Source organism: Hemitrygon akajei, chromosome 1 (genome assembly GCF_048418815.1).
Source record: "Hemitrygon akajei chromosome 1, sHemAka1.3, whole genome shotgun sequence".
Taxonomy (NCBI): domain Eukaryota; kingdom Metazoa; phylum Chordata; class Chondrichthyes; order Myliobatiformes; family Dasyatidae; genus Hemitrygon; species Hemitrygon akajei.
The window spans coordinates 69,735,512-69,763,015 of NC_133124.1; the positions used below are offsets into that span (position 1 = coordinate 69,735,512).

A 27,504-nucleotide genomic window follows, 5' to 3' on the forward strand; every position below is an offset into this window, starting at 1 on the left:
CCAGTGTCAGAGCACCTGCAGTGAACTGGGGGGGTCGTCGTCCTTGGGCCCAGTGTCAGAGCACCTGCAGTGAACTGGGGGGGTGGTGGTCGTCCTTGGGCCCAGTGTCAGAGCACCTGCAGTGTACTGGGGGGGGGGGGGGGTGGTCGTCCTTGGGCCCAGTGTCAGAGCACCTGCAGTGAACTGGGGGGGGGGTCGTCGTCCTTGGGCCCAGTGTCAGAGCACCTGCAGTGAACTGGGGGGGGAGGGTGGTCGTCCTTGGGCCCAGTGTCAGAGCACCTGCAGTGAACTGGGGGGGGGTCATCGTCCTTGGGCCCAGTGTCAGAGCACCTGCTGTGAACTGGGGGGGGGGGTGGGTCGTCCTTGGGCCAGTGTCAGAGCACCTGCAGTGAACTGGGGGGGGGTGGTCATCGTCCTTGGGCCCAGTGTCAGAGCACCTGCAGTGAACTGGGGGGGGTGGTCGTCGTCCTTGGGCCCGTGTCAGAGCACCTGCAGTGAACTGGGGGGGGGTCGTCGTCTTGGGCCCAGTGTCAGAGCACCTGCAGTGAACTGGGGGGGGGGGGTGGTCGTCCTTGGGCCCAGTGTCAGAGCACCTGCTGTGAACTGGGGGGGGGGTCGTCGTCCTTGGGCCCAGTGTCAGAGCACCTGCTGTGAACTGGGGGGGGGGGTCGTCGTCGTCCTTGGGCCCAGTGTCAGAGCACCTGCAGTGAACTGGGGGGGGTGGTCGTCGTCCTTGGGCCCAGTGTCAGAGCACCTGCTGTGAACTGGGGGGGGGTCGTCGTCCTTGGGCCCAGTGTCAGAGCACCTGCTGTGAACTGGGGGGGGGGGGGGTCGTCGTCCTTGGGCCCAGTGTCAGAGCACCTGCAGTGAACTGGGGGGGGGGGGTCGTCGTCCTTGGGCCCAGTGTCAGAGCACCTGCAGTGAACTGGGGGGGGGGTCGTCGTCCTTGGGCCCAGTGTCAGAGCACCTGCCAGTGAACTGGGGGGGGGGGGTCGTCGTCCTGGGCCCAGTGTCAGAGCACCTGCAGTGAACTGGGGGGGGGGTGGTCGTCCTTGGGCCAGTGTCAGAGCACCTGCAGTGAACTGGGGGGGGGGGGTCGTCGTCCTTGGGCCCAGTGTCAGAGCACCTGCAGTGAACTGGGGGGGGGGTGGTCGTCCTTGGGCCCAGTGTCAGAGCACCTGCTGTGAACTGGGGGGGGGGGTCGTCGTCGTCCTTGGCCAGTGTCAGAGCACCTGCAGTGAACGGGGGGGGGGTCGTCGTCCTTGGGCCCAGTGTCAGAGCACCTGCAGTGAACTGGGGGGGGGGTCGTCGTCCTTGGGCCCAGTGTCAGAGCACCTGCAGTGAACTGGGGGGGGGGTGTCATCGTCCTTGGGCCCAGTGTCAGAGCACCTGCAGTGAACTGGGGGGGGGGGTGGTCGTCCTTGGGCCCAGTGTCAGAGCACCTGCAGTGAACTGGGGGGGGGGGGGGTGGTCGTCCTTGGGCCCAGTGTCAGAGCACCTGCAGGGAACTGGGGGGGGGGGGTGGTCATCGTCCTTGGGCCCAGTGTCAGAGCACCTGCAGTGAACTGGGGGGGGGTGGTCGTCGTCGTCCTTGGGCCCAGTGTCAGAGCACCTGCAGTGAACTGGGGGGGGGGGTGGGCGTCCTTGGGCCCAGTGTCAGCACCTGCAGTGACTGGGGGGGGGTGGTCGTCGTCGTCCTTGGGCCCAGTGTCAGAGCACCTGCAGTGAACTGGGGGGGGGTCGTCGTCGTCCTTGGGCCCAGTGTCAGAGCACCTGCAGTGAACTGGGGGGGGGGGTCGTCGTCGTCCTTGGGCCCAGTGTCAGAGCACCTGCAGTGAACTGGGGGGGGGGTCGTCGTCCTTGGGCCCAGTGTCAGAGCACCTGCAGTGAACTGGGGGGGGGGTCGTCGTCGTCCTTGGGCCCAGTGTCAGAGCACCTGCAGTGAACTGGGGGGGGGGGGGTGTCCTTGGGCCCAGTGTCAGAGCACCTGCAGTGAACTGGGGGGGGGGTGGTCGTCGTCGTCCTTGGGCCCAGTGTCAGAGCACCTGCAGTGAACTGGGGGGGGGGTCGTCGTCGTCCTTGGGCCCAGTGTCAGAGCACCTGCAGTGAACTGGGGGGGGGGGGGTCGTCGTCCTTGGGCCCAGTGTCAGAGCACCTGCAGTGAACTGGGGGGGGGTGTGGTCGTCCTTGGGCCCAGTGTCAGAGCACCTGCAGTGAACTGGGGGGGGGGGGGGGTCATCTTCCTTGGGCCCAGTGTCAGAGCACCTGCAGTGAACTGGGGGGGGGGGGGGTCATCTTCCTTGGGCCCAGTGTCAGAGCACCTGCTGTGAACTGGGGGGGGGGGGTCGTCGTCCTTGGGCCCAGTGTCAGAGCACCTGCAGTGAACTGGGGGGGGGGGGGGTGGTCATCGTCCTTGGGCCCAGTGTCAGAGCACCTGCAGTGAACTGGGGGGGGGGGTGGTCGTCGTCCTTGGGCCCAGTGTCAGAGCACCTGCAGTGAACTGGGGGGGTGGTCGTCGTCCTTGGGCCCAGTGTCAGAGCACCTGCAGTGAACTGGGGGGGTGGTCGTCGTCCTTGGGCCCAGTGTCAGAGCACCTGCAGTGAACTGGGGGGGGGGGGGGGGTGGTCATCGTCCTTGGGCCCAGTGTCAGAGCACCTGCAGTGAACTGGGGGGGGGGTCGTCGTCCTTGGGCCCAGTGTCAGAGCACCTGCAGTGAACTGGGGGGGGGGGGTCGTCGTCGTCCTTGGGCCCAGTGTCAGAGCACCTGCAGTGAACTGGGGGGGGGGGTCGTCGACGTCCTTGGGCCCAGTGTCAGAGCACCTGCAGTGAACTGGGGGGGGGTCGTCGTCCTTGGGCCCAGTGTCAGAGCACCTGCAGTGAACTGGGGGGGGGGTCGTCGTCGTCCTTGGGCCCAGTGTCAGAGCACCTGCAGTGAACTGGGGGGGGGGGGTCGTCGTCGTCCTTGGGCCCAGTGTCAGAGCACCTGCTGTGAACTGGGGGGGGGTCGTCGTCCTTGGGCCCAGTGTCAGAGCACCTGCAGTGAACTGGGGGGGGGGTCGTCGTCCTTGGGCCCAGTGTCAGAGCACCTGCAGTGAACTGGGGGGGGGTCGTCGTCCTTGGGCCCAGTGTCAGAGCACCTGCAGTGAACTGGGGGGGGGTCGTCGTCCTTGGGCCCAGTGTCAGAGCACCTGCAGTGAACTGGGGGGGGGGGGGTCGTCGTCCTTGGGCCCAGTGTCAGAGCACCTGCAGTGAACTGGGGGGGGGGGGTCGTCGTCCTTCGGCCCAGTGTCAGAGCACCTGCAGTGAACTGGGGGGGGGTTGTTGTCGTCCTTGGGCCCAGTGTCAGAGCACCTGCTGTGAACTGGGGGGGGGGGGGGTGGTCGTCGTCCTTGGGCCCCAGTGTCAGAGCACCTGCAGTGAACTGGGGGGGGGGGGGTCGTCGTCCTTGGGCCCAGTGTCAGAGCACCTGCAGTGAACTGGGGGGGGGGGGTCGTCGTCCTTCGGCCCAGTGTCAGAGCACCTGCAGTGAACTGGGGGGGGGTTGTTGTCGTCCTTGGGCCCAGTGTCAGAGCACCTGCTGTGAACTGGGGGGGGGTCGTCGTCCTTGGGCCCAGTGTCAGAGCACCTGCAGTGAACTGGGGGGGGGGGTCGTTGTCGTCCTTGGGCCCAGTGTCAGAGCACCTGCTGTGAACTGGGGGGGGGTCGTCGTCCTTGGGCCCAGTGTCAGAGCACCTGCAGTGAACTGGGGGGGGGGTCGTCGTCCTTGGGCCCAGTGTCAGAGCACCTGCAGTGAACTGGGGGGGTGGTCATCGTCCTTGGGCCCAGTGTCAGAGCACCTGCTGTGAACTGGGGGGGGGGTCGTCGTCCTTGGGCCCAGTGTCAGAGCACCTGCTGTGAACTGGGGGGGGGTCATCGTCCTTGGGCCCAGTGTCAGAGCACCTGCTGTGAACTGGGGGGGGTCGTCGTCCTTCGGCCCAGTGTCAGAGCACCTGCAGTGAACTGGGGGGGGGTCGTTGTCGTCCTTGGGCCCAGTGTCAGATCACCTGCAGTGAACTGGGGGGGGGGTGGTCGTCCTTGGGCCCAGTGTCAGAGCACCTGCTGTGAACTGGGGGGGGGTCGTCGTCCTTGGGCCCAGTGTCAGAGCACCTGCTGTGAACTGGGGGGGGGGTCATCGTCCTTGGGCCCAGTGTCAGAGCACCTGCTGTGAACTGGGGGGGGTCGTCGTCCTTCGGCCCAGTGTCAGAGCACCTGCAGTGAACTGGGGGGGGGTCGTTGTCGTCCTTGGGCCCAGTGTCAGAGCACCTGCTGTGAACTGGGGGGGGGTCGTCGTCCTTGGGCCCAGTGTCAGAGCACCTGCTGTGAACTGGGGGGGGGGTCATCGTCCTTGGGCCCAGTGTCAGAGCACCTGCAGTGAACTGGGGGGGGGGGTCGTCGTCCTTGGGCCCAGTGTCAGAGCACCTGCAGTGAACTGGGGGGGGGGTCGTCGTCGTCCTTGGGCCCAGTGTCAGAGCACCTGCAGTGAACTGGGGGGGGGTCGTTGTCGTCCTTGGGCCCAGTGTCAGAGCACCTGCAGTGAACTGGGGGGGGGTCGTCGTCCTTGGGCCCAGTGTCAGAGCACCTGCAGTGAACTGGGGGGGGGGGGGGTCGTCGTCGTCCTTGGGCCCAGTGTCAGAGCACCTGCAGTGAACTGGGGGGGGGGTCGTCATCCTTGGGCCCAGTGTCAGAGCACCTGCTGTGAACTGGGGGGGGGGGGTCGTCGTCGTCCTTGGGCCCAGTGTCAGATCACCTGCAGTGAACTGGGGGGGGGTCATCGTCCTTGGGCCCAGTGTCAGAGCACCTGCAGTGAACTGGGGGGGGGGGGGTGGTCGTCCTTGGGCCCAGTGTCAGAGCACCTGCAGTGAACTGGGGGGGGTGGTCGTCGTCCTTGGGCCCAGTGTCAGAGCACCTGCTGTGAACTGGGGGGGGTCGTCGTCCTTGGGCCCAGTGTCAGAGCACCTGCAGTGAACTGGGGGGGGGGGGGTCATCGTCCTTGGGCCCAGTGTCAGAGCACCTGCTGTGAACTGGGGGGGGGGGGTGATCGTCCTTGGGCCCAGTGTCAGAGCACCTGCTGTGAACTGGGGGGGGTCGTCGTCCTTGGGCCCAGTGTCAGAGCACCTGCAGTGAACTGGGGGGGGGGTCGTCGTCCTTGGGCCCAGTGTCAGAGCACCTGCAGTGAACTGGGGGGGGGTGGTCGTCGTCCTTCGGCCCAGTGTCAGAGCACCTGCAGTGAACTGGGGGGGGGTCGTTGTCGTCCTTGGGCCCAGTGTCAGAGCACCTGCTGTGAACTGGGGGGGGGTCGTCGTCCTTGGGCCCAGTGTCAGAGCACCTGCTGTGAACTGGGGGGGGGGTGGTCATCGTCCTTGGGCCCAGTGTCAGAGCACCTGCTGTGAACTGGGGGGGGGGTCATCGTCCTTGGGCCCAGTGTCAGAGCACCTGCAGTGAACTGGGGGGGGGTCGTCGTCCTTGGGCCAGTGTCAGAGCACCTGCTGTGAACTGGGGGGGGGTCGTCGTCCTTGGGCCCAGTGTCAGAGCACCTGCTGTGAACTGGGGGGGGGTCATCGTCCTTGGGCCCAGTGTCAGAGCACCTGCTGTGAACTGGGGGGGGGTCGTCGTCCTTAGGCCCAGTGTCAGAGCACCTGCAGTGAACTGGGGGGGGGGGGTCGTCGTCCTTGGGCCCAGTGTCAGAGCACCTGCAGTGAACTGGGGGGGGGTCGTTGTCGTCCTTGGGCCCAGTGTCAGAGCACCTGCAGTGAACTGGGGGGGGGTCGTCGTCCTTGGGCCCAGTGTCAGAGCACCTGCAGTGAACTGGGGGGGGGTCGTCGTCCTTGGGCCCAGTGTCAGAGCACCTGCAGTGAACTGGGGGGGGGGGGGTCGTCGTCGTCCTTGGGCCCAGTGTCAGAGCACCTGCAGTGAACTGGGGGGGGGGTCGTCATCCTTGGGCCCAGTGTCAGAGCACCTGCTGTGAACTGGGGGGGGGGGGTCGTCGTCGTCCTTGGGCCCAGTGTCAGAGCACCTGCAGCGAACTGGGGGGGGGTCATCGTCCTTGGGCCCAGTGTCAGAGCACCTGCAGCGAACTGGGGGGGGGGGGTGGTCGTCCTTGGGCCCAGTGTCAGAGCACCTGCAGTGAACTGGGGGGGGTGGTCGTCGTCCTTGGGCCCAGTGTCAGAGCACCTGCTGTGAACTGGGGGGGGTCGTCGTCCTTGGGCCCAGTGTCAGAGCACCTGCAGTGAACTGGGGGGGGGGTCATCGTCCTTGGGCCCAGTGTCAGAGCACCTGCTGTGAACTGGGGGGGGGGGGTGATCGTCCTTGGGCCCAGTGTCAGAGCACCTGCAGTGAACTGGGGGGGGGGTGATCGTCCTTGGGCCCAGTGTCAGAGCACCTGCAGTGAACTGGGGGGGGTGGTCGTCGTCCTTGGGCCCAGTGTCAGAGCACCTGCTGTGAACTGGGGGGGGTCGTCGTCCTTGGGCCCAGTGTCAGAGCACCTGCAGTGAACTGGGGGGGGGGGTGGTCGTCCTTGGGCCCAGTGTCAGAGCACCTTCTGTGAACTGGGGGGGGGGGTGATCGTCCTTGGGCCCAGTGTCAGAGCACTAGCAGCAAATGGGGAGCACTGGTTGTGAATGGGAAGCATTGAGGTCAGTGTGAGGAGGGACAGTGTTGACTGGTACTTACATCGGTGGCTTCTTAGGTTCCCCATCAAACTTCAGCTTCTTGGTTGGCGGAGCTGTGCCTGTTGTACACCGACTCTCTGACAGTTCCCTCTGTAACACAATGGCAACTCCTGTCAGACACTGTCCACCCACACTGGCTATGAGGGAACAGGGAGGTGGGCTGACAGTGGACCGTAGGCTAATGTTAGTGGGCACAGCTGATGGTCTCTCTGTAGGCGAACATGCAACACTGCTGTGACTGCGACTCGGTACAAATAGTTAGTGTAGTCTTTAGTGTAACACTTTATAGCATCAGCAATCAGGATTCAATTCACACCATGGTCTGTAAGGTGTTTGTACGTCCTCACTGAAATTGCATGGGTTTCCTCCCATATTCCGAAGATGTATGGTTAGGGTTAGTAAGTTGTGGGAATGCTATGTTGATGCTGAAAACATGGCAACACCTGCGGGCTGCCCACAGCACATTGTTGGACCATGTTGGTTGGCAACATAACGCATTTCACTGTTTCAATGCACATGTGACAAAGCTGATCTTTAACCTCTAATCACCCCACGATAGTGAAGTATATGGTCTTGGGTCCTGAACTCATTTATTCAGCCAATGGCCTGCTTGTTCCTGTCACGAGAGCTGCACTGAGGGAGCGTCCCAGTGATGAGGTGGGAAAGCCCTGATGATGGGGAGCGAGCCATGCTGAGGGAGTATCTTGGTGGTTTCGGGAGGGGGTCGGGGGGAGGTGTACATGTTAAGAGAGTCTAGTTTTCCCTGGTTTGAGGAACCTCGGGGAGGGATGCCCCTGGCACCATGACTGAACCCCTCCAGAGTTCAAAGGTTTGCGAGAGCAGAAGACAGTAGCTGCAAACTGTCAGCTGGGTTAGCCTCATGTCATTGAAAAGGTCTGGAATTCATCATCAAGGAGGGATTAGTAAAATATTCAGAAAAAATATCACAGGATTATTAAGCAGAGCAAATTAATTTCAGTGAATGGAGAATTCTATTGGACAAATTTGTTATGAGTTTTGACAATGTAACAAATAAGGTGCCTGCAGGAGAACTACCGGTAGGTGTGCAGGATTTCCAGAAGACACTTGATAATGTAATACATAAATGGTGCTGCAAAGAGCTTTGCCGTGGATTGGAGTCAGAGTGCTACAGAGCGGGAACGTGCTCTTTGGTCCTGTTCATCCCTGCTGCCAAGCTGGTCCCATTTACCTGTGTTCAGCCATATCTCTTTAAATGATTCCTATTCATGTATGCGTCCAAATGCATTTTAAATGTTGTTATTGTACTTGCATCAACCACTTCCTCTGGCAGCTCTTTCCATATACTTATCACCCTGTGTGATAAGGTTGTCCTCAATGTTACTTTTTAATCTTTCCCCTCTCATCTCTAACCTAGGTCCTCTTGTATTTAGTTCCCTTTTCCTGGGAAAACTGTGAATACACACGGTCCCATCTATGCATCTTTACGCACCTCAGTGAAGGTATACGATATTGAGATGCCTGGCTAACAGAAAACATGGTTAGAATAAATAATTTTCAGATTGACAGTCAGTAACTAGTGAAGTGCCACTAGGGCCTAATCTATTTGTCAATGACTTGAATTGTAATCAAAAGCACTATAGCCAAGACTGATGAAAGAAAGGTAAGCATGTAGCAAGTTATACAAGGGACACAAAGAAGAAACAAAGGGATATAGATAGGTTGAGTGAATGGGTTAGAAGTTGGGAGATGAAAACCATTATTTAAATTATTAAGATGGATTGAGATTATGACATGTACGTGTACAAAGGTATCTGGGGCAAAAAGTGTTGGCATCCAACTACAAGTAATTAGGAAGGTTGATGGAACATTGCTATTCATTGCAAGAGCCATGGAGTGTAAAAGTAAGGAATTTTTGACGTCCCAGAGTACTGTATACTTAACATTCACTGTATTCAAGGCAGGATGTGCTTGCATTGCAGGCTGCACAGAGAAGTGTCACTGGGTCAATCCCATCATGAAGGAGTTGGTGAGTGAATAGAGGTTAGGCTGATATTCAGAGGAATTGGGTAAATTGAGAGGGCATTTTATCAAGATCTACAAAATCTGAGGAGATGGGTTGACCAGTACGGATGCTGGGAGGACGTCCCCCACTGGGGTTACCTAAAACAGGGAGATACCAGCTCAGAATGAGAAGTCACTCATTTTAGATGAAGAGAAGCATAGAAAACCTATAGCACAATAAAGGCCCTTTGGCCCACAATGCTGTGCCAAACATGTACTTACTTAGAAATTACCTAGGGTTACCCATAGCCCTCTATTTTTCTAAGCTCCATGTACCTATCCAGGAGTCGCTTAAAAGACCCTATCGTATCCACTTCCACCACCGTTGCTGGCAGCTCATTCCACATGCTCACCACTCTCTGCATAAAAAACTTACCCTTGACATCTTATCTGTACCTGCTTCCAAGCACCTTAAAACTGTATCCTCTCATTTTAGCTATTTCAGCACTGGGAAAAAGCCTCTGACTATCTATACGATCAATGCCTCTCACCATCTTATACACCTCTATCAGGTCACCACTCATCCTCCGCTGCTCCAAGGAGAAAAGGCCAAGTTCACTCAACCTATTCTCATAAGGCATGCTCCCCAATCCAGGCAACATCCTTGTATATCTCCTCTGCACCCTTTCTATAGTTTCCACATCCTTCCTGTAGTGAGGTGACCAGAACTGAGCACAGTACTCCAAGTGGAGTCTGACCAGGGTCCAATATAGCTGCAACATCACCTCTTGGCTCTTAAACTCAATCCCATGATTGATGAAGGCCAATGCACCATATGCCTTCTTAACCACAGAGTCAACCTGCACAGCTGCTTTGAGTGTCTTATGGACTCTGACCCCAAGATCCCTCTGATCCTCCACACTGCCAAGAGTCTTACCATTAATACTATATTCTGTCATCATATTTGACTTACCAAAATGAACCACCTCACACTTGTCTGGGTTGAACTCCATCTGCCAGGATACTTCTCAGCCCAATTTTACATCCTATCAATGTCCCGCTGTAAGCTCTGACAGTCCCCCACACTATCCACAACACCCCCAACTTCTGTCATCAGTAAATTTACTAACCCATCCCTCCACTTCCTCATCCAGGTCATTTATAAAGAGCACGAAGAGAAGGGGTCCCAGAACAGATCCCTGAGGCACTCCACTGGTCACCGACCCCCATGCAGAATATGACCCATGAACAATCACTCTTTGCCTTCTGTGAGCAAGTCAGTTCTGGATCCACAAAGCAATGTTCCCTTGGATCCCATGCCTCCTTACTTTCTCAATAAGCCTTGCATGGGGTACCTTATCAACTGCCTTGCTGAAATCCATATACACTACATCTACTGCTCTACCTTCATCAGTGTGTTTAGTCACATCCTTCAAAATTTCAATCGGGCTCGTAAGGTACGACCTGCCTTTGACAAAGCATGCTGACTATTCCTAATCATATTATGCCTCTCCAAATGTTCATAAATCTTGCCTCTCAGGATCTTCTCCACCAACTTACCAACCACTGAAGTAAGACTCACTGGGCTATAATTTCCTGAGCTACTCTCTTTCTTGAATAAGGGAAAAACATCTGCAACCCTCCAATCCTCTGGAACTTCTCCCGTTCCCCATTGATAATGCACAGATCATTGCCAGAGGCTCAGCAATCTCCTCCCTCACCCAGAGACTTATCCAACTTGATGCTTTCCAAAAGCTTCAGCACATCCTCTTTCTTAATATGTATATGCTCAAGCTTTTTAGTCTGCTGTGTCATCCCTACAATCGCCAAGATCCTTTTCCGTAGTGAATACTGAAGCAAAGTATTCATTAAATATCTCTGCTATCTCCATACATACTTTCCCACTGTCACACTAGACTGGTCCTATTCTCTCATGTCTTATCCTTTTGCTCTGTAGAATGCATTGGGGTTTTCCTTAATCCTGCTCGCCAAGGCCTTCTCGTGGCCCCTTCTGGCTCTCCTAATTTCATTCTTAAGCTCCTTCCTGTTAGCCTTATAGATCTCTATCATTACCTAGTTCTTTGAAAGTTTTGTAAGCTTTTCTTTTCTCCTTGACTAGATTTTCAAAAGCCTTTGTACACCACAGTTCCTGTACCCTACCATCCTTTCCGTCACATTGGAACGTACCTATGCAGAACTCCACGCAAGTATCCCCTGAACATTTGCCACATTTCTGCCGTACATTTCCCTGAGAACACCTGTTCCCAATTAATGCTTCCAAGTTCCTCCCTGATAGCTTCATATTTCCCCTTACTTCAATTAAACGCTTTCCTAACTTGTCTGTTCCTATCCCTCTCCAATGCTATGGTAAAGGAGATAGAGTTGTAATCACTATCTCTAAAATGCTCTCCTACTGAGCTACCTGACACCTGACCAGGTTCATTTCCCAATACCAGATCAAGTATGGCCTCTCCTCTTGTAGGCGTATCTACATATTGTGCCAAGAAACCTTCCTGAACGCACATATCAAACTCCACCCCATCTAAACCCCTTGCTCTAGGGACATGCCAATCGATATTTGGGAAATTAAAGTCTCCCACCATAACAACCCTGTTATTATTACACCTTTCCAAAATCTGTTTCCTTATCTGTTCCTTGATGTCCCTGTTACTAATTGGGTGGTCTATAAAAAACACCCAGTAGAGTTATTGACCCCTTCCTTTTTCTAACTTCCACCCCCAGAGACTCAGTAGACAATCCCTCCATGACTTCCTCCTTTTCTGCAGCCGTGACACTATCTCTGATCAGCAATGCCACACCCCCACCTCTTTTGCCTCCCTCCCTGTCCTTTCTGAAACATCTAAAGCCTGGCACTCTAAGTAACCATTCCTGCCCCTGAGCCATCCAAGTCTCTGTAATGGCCACAACATCATAGCCCTAAGTACTGATCCACGCTCTAAGCTCATCCACTTTGATCATGATGCTTCTTACATTAAAATAGACACATCTCAAACCATCGGTCTGAGTGCATCCCTTCTCTGTCACCTGCCTATCCTCCCTCTCGCACTGTCTCCAAGCTTTCTCTGTTTGTGAACCAACAGCCCCTTCAGTTTGGTTCCCACCCCCCATCAATTCTAGTTTAAACTCTCCCCAATAGCCTTAGTAAACCTCCCTGACAGGATATTGGTCCACCTCAGATTCAAGTGCAACCCATCCTTTTTGTACAGGTCACACCTGCCCCAAAAGAGGTCCCAATGATCCAGAAATCTGAATTCCTGCCCCCTGCTCCAATCCCTCAGCCACGCATTTATCCTCCACCTCACTCTATTCCTATAGTCATTGTCATGTGGCACAGGCAGTAATCCCGAAGCGACTACCGTTGAGGTCCTGCTTCTCAACTTCCTTCTTAATTCCCTGTGGTCTGTTTTCAGGACCTCCTCCCTTTTCCTATGTTGTTGGTACCAATATGTACCACAACTTCTGGCTGTTCACCTTCCCACTTCAGGATATTGTGGACGTGATCAGAAACATCCCAGACCCTGGCATCTGGGAGGCAAAGTTCCATCTATGTTTCTTTCCTGCGTCCACAGAATCAACTGCCTGACCCCCTAACTATAGAGTCCCCTATTACTATTGCCTTTTTCCTTTCCCTACCTTTCTGAGCCACAGGGCCAGACTCTGTACCAGAAGGATAGGGAAATCCTTCCTCTTGGAAGTTTGTGATTCTTTGAAACTTCTCTATCTCTGAGTGCTGTGGCAGAGTCACTGAAAACTTTCACGGCAGGAAATGACAACAAACATGTCAACTACAAGGAAATGAAGAGCATGTGGAGTCAAAGTTGAATAGCACAGAAACAGGCCCTTCAGCCCAACTCATCCATACTGAATGCATTATCCAGTGAATTTGTCTGACGCATGTGGAGGAAGCAGGAAAGTTGTGGGAGGCCAAGATTGGATCAACTATGATCTTACTCAACAGCAGAACAAGCTCAAGGATCTGAATGTCTGACTGACCAACTGATGTTCCTGTGCTTTATGTTCTTCAAGCTGGAAGCTCAATGATGAGGCACATACCTCATATCTCCTCTGGTCATCTGCTGCCTTCTTAATCCAAGGAATCTTCTCCTCCTTCTCCATGGCCTTCCAGGCTGCCTTCATCGCTGACTGCACCTTCTTGCGGTCATTCTGTAGGCATGAAGAGCAGAGAGTAAAAGGATCAACAAAAGCAAGAGGTCTTCTCCAGACAAACACAGCCACACCCTGATCCATCAATGTGGCAATCAGGCCAGAGCACTCATTTTTCACAACCCAGCCTCAGTCCACAATATAGTGTGCTCTGGTCCCCCTACCCAAAGGAAGACAGTATTTCAGACAAAAGAAAGGCAGGGAAGGTTCATTGCGCTGAACACTGCATTGGAGGGGTGGTGTGGGAATGAGTTTATTCTCTGATTAAGCAGACTTGACCCATGTTCTGGTTCAGAAGCATGGGTTGTGACAGTGTATTTGCCTCCCAGCCACAGTGAGGAGTCAGTCTACGAGTAGAGTAAGCACCCAGGAATGCAAAGACTTGTGTAGAAATTTGGAGTAAGAGGAGACCACTCAGTCCCTCAAGTTTGTTTTAACATCACAGTGATTTGATTGTCTGACTATCTATAATAACCCATCACCCACTTGCTCTTCAGAAATTTGTTCACCTTTGCCTTAACAACGTTTCTGCCAGCTCCAACCACATTGATGTCACGGCCGGGAAAGCTCACCAACACCTCTACTTCATAAGGCTTCATGAGGCACGTCCCTGTTGATCCTTACCAAATTTTAGCAGTGCATCACAGAAAGCCTTCTATCTGGATGCATGATAACTTGGTCAGCAACTGTTCTGATCATGACCGCAACAAAGTGCAGAGTTGATGATGGAGCTCAGCACATCATGAATCCCTCTATGGACTCTGTCTACATTTCTCGCTGCCCAGTATAATCAAAGACCCTACCCACCATGGACATTCTCTCTTCTTCCTTCCCTGTCAGGCAGAAGATACGTGCCTGATAGCACATACTACCAGGCTCAAGGGCAGCTCCTACCCACTGTTATCAGATTCTTGAATGGACTTCAAGTACAGTAAGATGAACTCTTGACCTCAAAATCTAACTTGTTGCAGTCCTGCATATTATCATTTACCTGCACTGCACTTTTATCGATACTTCTTATACTTTACTCTGCATTGTTACTGTTTTATCTCATTTTACCTCAATGCACTGTGTAATAATTTGATCTGTATGAACAGTATGCAAAACAAGCTTTTCACTGCATTTTGGTACATGTGACGATAATAAACTGATTCCAATATCAATATTCAAAGACTCTGCTTCCATCCCCCTTTTAAGGAAGAAGTTCGAAAGACTCCCTACCAACAGAATATATCTTCATCTCCATCTACCATGGATGATCCCTCATTTTACACACAGTGAATACTTGAACTCCTCCTCAAGAGGGCTGTGGAGGGTCAATCACTGACTATGTTCCAGATGGGTAAAAAGGGAAGGAAAGGAAATGGGGATAATGCAGGTAAGAGATGCAGAGCTAAAAGGTCAGCTCTTTCACTCAATGGTAGAACAGATTTGATCTGTTCTGTCCATGGGACACTGGTAGACAGGGCAGTGAAGAAGAAATTGGCATGCTGGCCTTTAGGATCGAGAATAAGAGTTGGACGGTACACTGCAGTTGTTCAAGATGTTGATGAAGCTGTACCTGAGTTATTGTGTATAGTTCTAGTCACCGTGTAATTGGAAAGGCATCATAAGGTTGGAAAGAGTACAAGGGAAACATGAAAATGTTGCCAGATTCAAGGGCCTGAGTTACAGAGAGAGGGTGGGAGCAGTTCGTCTGAAAGGTGACCTTATAGAATTGGTATAAAATCATGAGGGACACACAGTGCCTATAAAAAGTATTCACTCCCTTGATAGTTTTCATGTTTTATGGTTTTACAATATTCACAGTGGATTTAATTTGGCTTTTTTGACACTGATCAACAGAAAAAGACTCTTGTGTCAAAGTGAAAACATCTTTAAAAAGTGAGCTAAATTAATTACAAATACAAAAACACAAAATAATTGATTGCATAAGTATTCACCCCCTTCATTATGACACACCAAATCACTGGTGTAGCCAATTAGTTTTAGAAGTCACATTATTAGTTAAATGGAGATCACCTTTCTGTAGCCAAAGTGTTTCAATTGATTGTAGTAAAAATACACCTGTATCTGGAAGGTTCAACTGCTGGTGAGTCAGTATCCTGGCAAAAACTACACTAAGATGACAAAAGAACAATCCAAGCAATTCTGTGAAAAGATTATTGAAGAGCATAAGTCAGGAGAGAGATTCAAGAAAATTTCCTAGTCTGAATATCCCATGGAGTACAGTTGTCAATCATCAACAAATGGAAAGAATATGGCACAGCTGTAAATCTGCCTACAGCAGGCAATCCTCAAAAACTGAGTGACTATGCAAGAAAGGGACTATCAGGAGGGAGGCCACCAAGAGACCTATAACAACCCTAGCTTCAGTGGCTAAGATGGGAAAGACTGCGCATACAATAACTGTTGCCCAGGTGCTTCACCAGTTGCAGCTTTAAAGGAGAATGGCAAAAAGAAAGCTTCTGTTGAACTCACAGGAAATCTTGGCTAGAGTTTGCCAAAAGGCATGCAAGAGACTCTGAAGTCAACTGGAAGAAGGTTCTGTGGTCTGATGAAGCAAAAATTGAGCTTTTTAGTAATCAGACTAAACATTATGTTGGAAACACCACACATCATCAAAAGCACACCATCGCTACCTTGAAACATGGTGGTGACTGCATCATGCCATGGGGATGCTTCACTGCAGCAGGCACTGGGAGGTTTCTGAAGAGGGTAAAATGAATGCAGCAAAATCCTGGAGGAAAACCTGATGCAGTCTGCAAGAGAACTGTGACTAGGGAGAAGATTTGTTTTCTAGCAAAACAATAACCCTGACCCAAAGCTATACAGGAATGGCTTAAAAACAACCAAGTTAATGTCCTGGAGTGGCCAAGTCAGAGTCCATACTCAATCCAATCGAGAATTTGTGGCTGGACTTGAAAAGGGCTGTTCACTCACGATCCCCATGCAATTTGACAGAGCTTGAGCAGTTTTGTAAAGAATGGGGAAAAACTGCAGTGTCCAGTTGTGCGAGGCTGATAAAGACCTATCCACAGAGACTCATTGCTGCCAAAGGTGCATCTACTAAATACTCACTTGAAGGGGGTAAGTAATTATGCAATAAATTATTTTGTAATTATTGTAATATAATTAATAATTGTAATAAATTGATACCAATTTGTTTTCACTCTAACACAAAAGGGTATTTTCTGTTAAATTAAATCCACTGTGATTCAATACTGTAGAACAATAAAACATGAAAACTTCCAATACACATACTTTTTAAATAGGCACTGTAGATAGGGTGAATGTACATCGTATTTTTTTCCAGGGATAGGGAAGCAAAAACTAGAGCAGAAAGGTTCAAGGTGAGAGGATAAATACCGTAGATTCCGGATTTTAAGCCGCTACTTTTTTCCCACATTTTGAACAGCTTTGAACTCTGCGGCCTTTAATACAGAGCGGCTAATGCATGGTTTTTTTCATGCCGCCAAAAACATTTTGCCTCGTAACAGTAGACCAATAAAATTGATGAGTAGTTCACAGAGGTCCAATGAAATTGTACGATAAATCAAGCGCACTTTCACAATTAAATTATTGTAAATCAGTCATTTGTACTCACCCTCATTAACATGGAAAACACTCGAAGAAAAGCATTGTGCTGCCTTTATGGCAGTTATTTAGTTTATAATATTTTCGCTTAGTAATTCATTTGTTAGTTAAAGTTAGAACTGTTTTAACTATATTTGTTTTCTGTACTACATCGCGGGATGCTATGACGTCACACCCGGTTTCGCCGCGTCTTGTGGGAAAAATGCCGTTTGCGATAAACGGGACGGCGGGGGGGAGCGGCGGAGCGAAAACGCTGCTTTTAAGTTAAAGGCGATCAATAACTTTTCCTGGTAGGCTGCAGTATATATATTTTTTACCAGTCGTTAGGAGATATTGGAATGTTGTTCAGTAAAAAAGTATACGCAACGTATATTTAAAAGTAGCCGCGTTACAGGCACGGTTTGAAAAAAAGCATTTGCAATATGTATTTGTTTATGTTACCATATGGATTTAATTAAAAGTTAAAAAATCCTCACGTGTAATATCTTTCTGTGTAAATATCTCATATTACAACGTGGGACACCTGCGGCCGAAAATCCGGTGCGGCCTAAAATCCGGTGCGGCCTGTACAAGTACAAAATTGATTTTCTTTCTAAAATTAGAGCCAGCGGCTTTTAATCAGGTGCGCTCTGTAGTCCGGAATCTACGGTACTTAAAATGGACCCAAGGGGCAACTTCTTCACATAGATGGTGGTGACCATATGGAAGCTGCTGCCAGAGGAAGTGGTTGAGACAGGGAGAATGACATTTAAAAGGAACTCAAACAGGTACATGGACAGGAAAGGTTTAGAGAGAGATGAGACAAACCTGGGCAAATAGGACTGGCTTAGATGGGCATCTTGGTTGGCATGGATGAGTTAGGTTGAGGGATCTGCTTTCATATTCTGAGTCTGAGAGTCCGCGGTCAAGGACTGGAGGCCTGAAAGCGAACTTTCAGGTGTGTGCGTGTGCATGTGTGTAAGGTTTGTTGGAGGGTGGAAAAGGAGATTATTTTGCTATTCATGACATCTTTTGTTGTTGCTGCTGCTGTTTGTGTTGTTCTGATGAATATTAGGGGTGTGCTCTATCGGCACCAGAACATGTGGCAGCCCCCAGCACATCTTGAATGTTGTGTTGGTTCTTAATGAAAAAGATACACTTCACAATTGTTCAATGCACCTGTGACAAATAAATCTGATTTATTTCTAAACCCCCCCTCTCTCTTGTACATTTCACTCATGTCCTCATCTGGACCACTCCTGCATGTTTGAGATTCCAGTACTTATCAAAGACAAAAAAATGGAAAATAGTTGCTTGGAGTGGATAAAGCAAAGAAATAAAGTACTGTGAAGAATGGATCATCAGCAGGAGAATGTAGCAGAAGGCTTAAGCCCATTAATCCATGAACTAGGACCCCAACTTTGGGCCACCCGTACCATCTGGGGGGGAATAATTCTTAGTGATTTTTGGCAAGGTATACACCCCTAGTGCTAGAAAATATGTTATAGCATTGCAGCAGTGGTAGCTTGTATGGTAACCTCGGTGCTTTGCTATGATAAGATGAATTATGCCAGGTACCTGTCCCCTTACTTTGCTCAGATGATGAACCTCCCAGAGAAGAATCCTGTGTATGAGGCCTTCAAGACAGGCCAGCTCTCAGTGCAGCTGTCAAGTTACAACCCCTTTGGGCAGATCCTTGTGGACCAGGCTGTCAAAGCCACAGTGAACAAAGACATACAGACTCCTGGAGGCACATCACGGTTCAGCCTGAATGCTGGAGCTATCAAGGGTTACTACAAAGCAGCTGAGCACCGCAGTGCATTCCTGGGACAGTTATGGAGATGGTGCAAGGCAACAAATCAGAGCTTTGTCATGCACAGCTACAGCAGCTAAGAATCCAGAAATATGAGGAAGCAGTTTCAGCAGTAGTTAGCCTCATACATGAATGGGTCAACCTATTTGCATCTCTACGGCAAAGGCAGCCCCCAAGGACATTGCCTCCGACCTGATGAAGGCATATGAGATTGGTGAGCAATGCTATGCAACCTTCAAGGATGAGAGACTAGAGGAATATCCACCAGCAAAGAAATTCCACAACCCAATGACAACCAACAAGCTGAAAACATTCAGTGATATGTGTAAGAAGAGAGAAGTGAAATCAAATGGGAGGGCGATCATCTTGAAAGCAGACAGGTCTTTGTTTGGACGCATCATAGTGATGGCACAAGGGTGCAGTCTACGTATGGAAGATATCCTTTCTCATCCCCTTGGATCATTGCTCTGGGTCCTGTCCACACCAGAAGGATTACTGAGAAAGACAAATAAAGCTAGTTTAGCCACAGCCTTGCAGAAAAATGTAGCAGTAGAAGAGCAACTACCAGGAAACTCTGCTACAGTGGTTGATGGAATGAACTTGGTCCAAAGAGTGAAAGGTGATCAAGTTACTTTCAGAGGTGTTGCCACAACAGTTCTGGGTATGACTGTGAGGGAAGGCAATCAGAGTAGCAGAATACCATATAACCGTATAACCATATAACAATTACAGCACGGAAACAGGTCATCTCAGCCCTTCTAGTCCGTGCCAAACACTTACTCTCACCTAGTCCCACTGACCCGCATTCAGCCCATAACCCTCCATTCCTTTCCTGTCCATATACCTATCCAATTTTACTTTAAATGACAATACCGAACCTGCCTCTACCACTTCCACTGGAAGCTCGTTCCACACAGCTACCACTCTCTGAGTAAAGAAGTTCCCCCTCGTGTTACCCCTAAACTTTTGCCCCCTAACTCTCAACTCATGTCCTCTTGTTTGAATCTCCCCACTCTCAATGGAAAAGGCCTATCCACGTCAACTCTATCTATCCCCCTCATAATTTTAAATACTTCTATCAAATCCCCCCTCAATGTTCTACGCTCCAAAGAATAAAGACCTAACTTGTTCAACCATTCTCTGTAACTTAGGTGCTGAAACCCAGGTAACATTCTAGAAAATCTCCTCTTACTCTCTCTATTTTGTTGACATCTTTCCTATAATTCAGTGACCAGTACTGTACACAATACTCCAAATTTGGCCTCACCAATGCCTTATACAATTTTAACATTACATCCCAACTCCTATACTCAACGCTCTGATTTATAAAGGCCAGCATCTCAAACGCTTTCTTCACCACCCTATCCAGATGAGATTCCACCTTCAGGGAACTATGCACCATTATTCCTAGATCACTCTGTTATACTGCATTCTTCAATGCCCTACCATTTACCATGTATGTCCTATTTGGATTATTCCTATCAAAATGTAGCACCTCACACTTATCAGCATTAAACTCCATCTGCCATCGTTCAGACCACTTTTCTAACTGGCCTAAATCTCTCTGCAAGCTTTGAAAACCTACTTCTTATCCACAATGCCACCTAGTAAGTATCATCTGCATATTTACTAATCCAATTTACCACCCCATCATCCAGATCATTAATGTATATGACAAACAACATTGAACCCAGTACAGATCCCTGAGGCACAACACTAGTCACCGGCCTCCAAACTGACAAACAGTTATCCACCACTACTCTCTGGCATCTCCCATCCAGCCACTATTGAATCCATTTTACTACTTCAATATTAATACCTAACGATTAAACCTTCCTAACTAACCTTCTGTGCAGAACCTTGTCAAAGGCCTTACTGAAGTCCATATAGACAACATCCACTGCTTTACCCTCGTCAACTTTCCTCGTAACCACCTCAACAAATTCAATAAGATTTGTCAAACGTGGCCTTCCACGCACTTCCACAATACATATTGTGTTCAACTCATACAAGGAGAACTCTATCAAGAAAAGTGAAAGATCTCTACGGGGTGAAGAGACTGGTCATGAGTTGCAAGGTATCACAGGCACACAGATGGTGAGGCAGGAGGAGCTTCCTGACCAAGGTCAGTAACAGAAATAGTCTCATTAGCTTCATAGTCCACGAATGGAGGAAGGCGGAGTACAGAGCAAAGCTACAGAAGATGCTGTATGCAACTGTGAATGACAAATGTTACAGAATCACATCTCAAGACAGTGAGGAGGTGTCAGCTCTTCAGTGTCAACAAGAAGAAGCAGATGGCCGCCTACTTCTCCATGCTGCCCATGCCACAAGAAAGGGATACCAAACTGTAGTGATCTGCTCAGAAGACACAGACCTCTCTATCATGTCTTCAGTATTTTGTGACAAGATTGAGGCCCCATTGTTCCAGAAGTGTGGCACTAGAATCTGTACAAGGCTTGTAGACATCAGAAAGGTTGCTGCTACTGTTGGCATAGAGGTTTGTTGGGCTCTCATCATGCAAAGGGAAGATGTGCCCTAAAACTTTTGACCAGCAACAGGGAAACTCAGGACACATTCTTAGAGTTGGGCCAGGAATGGGACCTCTCCCCAGAACTGATGAACAAATTGGAGGCATTTACATGTCTCCTGTATGCCCCAAAAGCATCAACCACCAAGGTCAATGAGCTCAGGTATCACCTTTTCTGTGCCAAAAAAGGTGAAATCAAAAGTCATCAACTCCCACGATGCAAGGACTGCTTAACAAAACATGCACAGTGAGCCAACCACCAGGCTGGTATATGGAGAAGATGTTTGGGGAAGGACCCACAAGTGCCAAGCCCTGATGGCAGAGGATGGAAGATGGAGAGAGAAGAGGAAGCTGAACAGTTGGTGGTGCACTGGATGGAAGGCCAGCCAGCACCTGATGCCGTCCTGGATCTACTGGCCCGCACCTGTCCAAAAAATGTTCACTCCCAAGATGAATGTGTATTGCAAACAGGCATCCGTTAGTCTCGTGAGACCATGGATTTGCGCCTTGGAATGTTTCCAGGGCGCAGGCCTGGGCAGGGTTGTATGGGAGACTGGCAGTTGCCCAAGCTGCAAGCCTTCCCCTCTCCACGCCACCAATGTTGTCCAAGGGAAGGGCACTAGGACCCAAGCAGCTTGGCACCGGTGTCGTCGCAGAGCAATGTGTTGTTAAGTGCCTTGCTCGAGGACACAACATGCTGTCTCAGCTGAGACTCGAATCAGTGACCTTCAGATCACTAGACCGATGCCTTATCCACTTGGCCATGCGCCAACACATGTTGCAAATGGCCTCAGGTGTACTGACATGTGTAGACTGGCAGACTGTGAGAACCAGGCATCCACCTCAGAGAGTGTGGAAAGTTCAGATGAAGATGTGGAAGCCGTGGAAGACTTGGAAAATTATTAATAGGTTATGAAAGTATGGAAAACAAAGTATTGGAAAGCAGTCTTTGATTAAATATATTCATTTTACAACCAAATGGGGCTTAGGTTACGGCCGTGTGGAACCCCACATCTTAATTATTGTACTGTAATTCTATATGCTATGACAAAAGCTTAAGATTGTTTTGATTTGATACAACAAGATGGAAAATATCATGACACTGATAAAACTCCTTTTTGGGAGTGGGGTAACATTTTCTGCTGTACTGATGTTATTATGGAATATATACAAAAAGTGATTACTTACTTGAACTCCTGAATAAATTCTCTACAAATCCATGTGATTATATGTGTCCTAGGGTTTTTATTGACTTTTCCAAAATAAACAACAGACAAATATTTTTCTAAAAATGAAATTGGGCACCGTACTGCGAGTGCCACCAATGACAGTTTTCAATGTAGAATTTTATAACAACATTTGATGAAAAGTGCTTGAACTCAGCTATCATTGTGACAAATTTCAATGTTGAGGAATCACTGATGACAAAATACCAATAGGTTGAATATATAGGTTGTACTTTATATTGGCCACTTTTCAGAAATGCCTATTTCAGGGTAGTGCTATAAAATGAATGATAGCACACATAAAGCTACTACTGGTACAATGCTATCACATATTTTCTAATTCTAGGGATGCATACCTTGCCAAAAATCACTATGAGCATTATTCCCCTCAGTTGGTACCGACCAACCCTACTGGCTCACGGACTACATCTCTTTCAAGCTGGATCCAACCCAATTATGGGTGAGTAGAGCCTCCAACAGTGAATGGCAGACCTCTGGGATGTGAAGGTGCTAAATAAATACAATTTACCCAACAGACTCCAGGTTGGGTTACCCTCACAGAGGAGACAACTATCCTCAATGGACAGATCACCACCACCTTTATACCCATGCTAGTGATTTCCCAATCCTGAAACCAGACATAACCAGGGCTTGCTGGAACCATCTACTCACCTGGAACTTGATGAGGTAATCCCTAAGCACCGCTTGCTCCCATAACTCCTCAGCTGTTTTGGGGGATTCAGGCAGCGGTGCCTTCCGTGAGACCCCAGCATCCTTCGTCTCTTTCAGGAAATTCTGCATTTTCTGCTCGTGTTCTGCTTTCAGGGCCCTTTCCATCCTCTTGTACTTCTCCTGGAAAACATGAATGTAAGAGATCAGCATATCAAAGTGCAGAGAGTTGTGGACATAGCTCAGCATGTCACAGAAACCAACCTCCCCTCCATGGACTCTGTCTCTACTTCTCACCGCCTTTGTAAAGCAGCCAACATTATCAAAGACCCCAGCCACACTGGACATTTTCTCTTCTTCCCCTTTCCATTGGGCAGAATATACAAAAGCCTGACAGTACATACCACCAGACTGAAGAACAATTTCTAATCTGCAATTATAAGATGAATGAATGGTTCCAAGTAATTTAAATTGGACTCACGACCTCACAATCTATAATCTCGTGATAACCTTGCATCTTATTGTCTGCCTGCACTTTCTCTTTAATACCTTATTTTGCATTATGCTATTGTTTCACTTGTACCATCTCAATGCACAGTGTAATGAATTGAAGTGCATAGATGCTATGCAAGACATGTTTTTCATTGTACCTTTGTACATGTGACAATAATAAACCAATTTATCAATTTCCCTCCCACTCCTCCCAGACTCTGGGGAAGAGCAAGAGCATGGATTCAGGGCAAAAGGAGAACTGGGCGAAGCATGTCAAGAAAGGGGCAGGCTTTATGGGGAGGTGTCAAGGGTGAAATCAGGTATCCCAAATGTCCAGCAAGAGATGACCACAATGAGGGAAGGGTGGGGACTGAGCCATGGGGAAGCTGCTGTGGGTGAGTTACAGTGAGAACCACTTGACTAGACACTAGAGCTCTCACTGCGTGGTGAGGGGAACAACAGGATCTGCCATGTGTGTCAACGTATGGATAATGTGAATAAAGGACATATCCAATCAAAGTGACAGAAGTGACTTCTGCCCTTATGCAGAAATCGACACACCATTCCCCCCCCACTCTTTCCCTTTAGTCCAAGAAGTAACTTCCCATCACATGGGATGAGCTACCAGCGGATTTGGTAGATGCAGGTTCAGTTGTAATATTTATATAAGTTTGAATAGGTAACTGGATGAGATGGGCCAAAGGGCATGCTTCTCTGTTGTGCTCTATGACTCTGCACCTTGCCAAATCTTCCTGGAAAACCTTTCACTGATTGTGTTGACCACATTTTGAATAGCAGACAGTCACCATGTCCCACCCATTAGTCTTGCATCTTTTATCCAACAAGTGACCTCTAGTCCCTGAAATATTATAAGCAACTTCTCTCTTTTGTGGTGAGAGAAAATTGGGAGAACATGTACCAATTCTCTTTGAGGGGTCAGTGGTGGAATGGGTGAGCAGTTACAAGTCCCTGGGCATCAACATCTCAGAGCATCTATCCTGGGTCCAACAGACTGATGCAATCACAGCAAAGGCATACCAGTAGCTATACTTCATTAGAAGTTTGAGGAGATTTGGTATGTCAACAAATACTCTAGCAAATTTCTACAGATGTACCCAAGAGAGCATTGCAGGTGTACCAGATGGCATCACTGACTGGTATGGAAGTGATAATGTACAGCATAGGTGTCAAACACAAGGCCCGTGGTCCATTTCCGGCCCGCGAGATCATTTTAGATAGATCTATTATTTTAATTATTAATGGCCCGGTGATATGAAGCGCTGATAACACACAAACTACAGATCCCATAATGCAGTGCAACAGCTACCGATAGGCTACCCGGGAACATTCCCGCGTCAAGTGTCTGTTGCTGTATACAACGCTATTCTGAAGTCAAAGCTGCAGTGTAATGGGACACTAAAGGCAAAGTACAACACTGCAGGGCCCGTACAATTTATTTGCTCCATTCCTAAAGCAATGCCTCAACTCCATCTACATGCGGCTCGAACCTTGTGCATGTTTGGTAGCACATATCTGTGTGAGAAGCTTTTCTCAGTGATGAAGATTAACAAAACATCACACAGGAGTCGTCTCACTGATGAACACCTGCAGTCCATCCTGAGAATCTCCACAACACAGAACCTTACACCAAACCTAAACGAACTTATTGCCAAGAAAAGATGCCAAGCATCCAGCTCTGACAAAACGGCATAAGAGCAAAGAAAACTGAGTGTTTTGATTTGTTGTTGTTTTAATTTTTGCTGAAAAGCACAAATTTTATTTATATTTTCAGGGTTTTTTTTGCAGCATGCTCATATTTCTAACTTGTATAATACCGACAGGAGATATTTTTATGGAGAGCAAAATATTTAAGTTATTTAAAGTTTTAATTCATATTTATGTTCAAAAAATGTTTAGTTTTAGTGTGTTCAATAAATGTTTATCCTGTTCGGCCCGCGACCTAAAGTGTGCTTTGAGTTTTGGCCCTATGTGCAATTGAGTTCGAAGCCTCTGAATTGTACAGGATCATAAGAGGCTTCAGAGGATTATAGACTCAGCCAGCTCCATCAAGGGCACAAGATTTCCTACCGTCGAGGACATCTTCAAAATCTGCTGCATCGAGAATGCGGCATATATCATGAAGGATTCTCTCCATCCAGGACATATCCTCTTCTCAATACAATCATCAAGGAGGAAGTAAAGGAGCTTAAAGACCCAGACTCAATGTTTTAGGAACAGCTTCTTCCCTCCAACATCAGATTTCTAAATGATCTATGAGCACTATTACTGTACCACTGCTACAAAACAACAAACTTCACAATAAATCCAATTCTGATTCTGAACAGTATGGAAAATAGGCCCTTTAGCCCATTGAGAATGTGTGAACCGCTCACATATACTAATTCAATGTTCATCTTTTTCTTAAATTCTCCCCATATTCTGTCAATTCTTCCAAATTCCACCACCAACCCACACAATGGAGACAAACCACTAACACATCTTTCATTGCAAAGAAATCAGAGCACCCAGAGAAAATACATGCAATGATAGGGAGAACCTGCATACACATTGCAGATAGCACACAATGTCAGGATTGAACCCAGTGTGAGGGATGTGAGCACAACACTGTGATGGTCAACTGGATTATCGTCCTTAAGAAAAATTTGCCACCCTTCTCCAGTATAATGCAACTCCAAACATACAGCAATGCAGCTGACTGTTAAAAAGTATTGTGGAATAGCTAAGCAAGACAATACTCAGAATCATCATAGATGGATAATTAATGCTGACTTTGCAAGTGATGCTCACACCTGCCATTCTAAATTGACCTCAGGGTTAGCACAGATATTGTGGATCAAAGGACTTGTTCTTGCATTGTAATGGCTTACATTCATTGCCTCCCCCCACAAATAAATCATGCATGCCAAGATATGATGTGCTTTATTTGTCTGAGTTACAAACCTTGAGGTATGTGCCCTATATTGAGTTGTATGGATCAGAAAGACTGAGAAATTGAGAAAGTTTTAACAGGGACATTTTTCATTTGAGTGCTGGGGAATTAGTGGTATAAAATCACCTCTGCAAGCTTTAATAGAAGTGTGGTCAGTGGATGGAATGAGCTGCCAGCAGAAGTCATTGATGTAGATGCATATGGGCTTCATGCAAGCACATGGGACTAGCTTAGGTGGGATATTGGTCAGAATGAACCAATTAGGCTGAAAGGCTTCTTTATGAGCTGTATGACTTCAGTGGCACTGAAAGAATAATGGTTCTAATCTCACTGAGAAATGACCGAGTTCCCTCTGTCTGGGGGTGAGGCGGGATGGGACAAAATCAGAGAAGCAGCAAGTACATACAGACTGAAGCTTCCCTGCTCAAACAGCCCCAGCCTAACCAGCCCTACCCTCCTCTTCTCTGACAGTTCGTTCCACATCCTGGCTAACTGGCGGGTTAGTTCACTCTCCGTCAGATTGGGGTTCTTCTTCCGTTTCTCCTGGAAGAAAAGGAACATGGCAGAAATGGGCTGCAGTGGCCGGTCAGGGATACTCTGCAACAGAAAAGAGATTCAGGAAATGAAAAGATGGCAAGAACCATCAGGAGAGCTTAGATTAAATCAACAACTGTTGAGATAAAAATAAACAGTCCACACTGGAAATTTGAAATAAAAACAGAAAATACTGGAAACACTCGGCAGGTTGTGAAAAGTCTATTGAGAGGGAAACTGTTACATTTCAAGTCTGAGCCCCTTCATCGCATTATTTAGCATGATCTAACTACTTGCAGCGACACATCTGAGTGTTGAATAGCCTTTTCCTCTGGTGAAGAACATCTGAGGAGTGAACAACACAAAGACAGGCAAGGCATGACAACTCACTCTCAAATCTCAGTGCTGTTCTCAGATTCTGCTCTCCTTTGTTACAGTCTTCTCATTGGAGAACAGGTCCACAGATACATGGGGAAAGGGAAGACTAGGTTGATCTGGATTCAATCATCACCCAGCCTCCACACAGGAACTGTAGGGAATAGGAAGCCTTCTACATCCAGGATGAGATCCTTTCTCAGCAACCTCCCTTTCTGCCTGTCTTTTGATGTAGTCAGTTCTGGATCCTGACTCACTAGCAGGCTGCCATTTTCATGTTTTCTCTTTGTGATGTGAGGGAGTCTCCTTGAACGACTGACTCCAACCACTTTGAACACTACTGATTCAACTGCTTTAGTGTTAAACTGTGGTCAACATTATCAAAGACCCTACCCACATCTGAAATTTTCTCTTATCCACCTCCTACTGAAAAGAAGATACAAAAGCCTTAAAGCACATACTAC

The 27,504-nt window shown here is 48.9% G+C and overlaps 1 protein-coding gene across 1 annotated transcript in view; it reads right to left on the bottom strand.

Moving 5' to 3' along the window:
* The window catches only part of LOC140727587 (nucleolar transcription factor 1-like), an 87,709-nt gene that overhangs the window by 15,945 nt on the left and 44,260 nt on the right, over positions 1-27,504 (bottom strand). Inside the window, 4 exon segments of the mRNA XM_073045119.1 lie at positions 6,709-6,797; positions 12,765-12,875; positions 22,693-22,872; positions 26,585-26,728. Of these exon segments, the coding sequence (XP_072901220.1) occupies positions 6,709-6,797; positions 12,765-12,875; positions 22,693-22,872; positions 26,585-26,728 (524 nt within the window).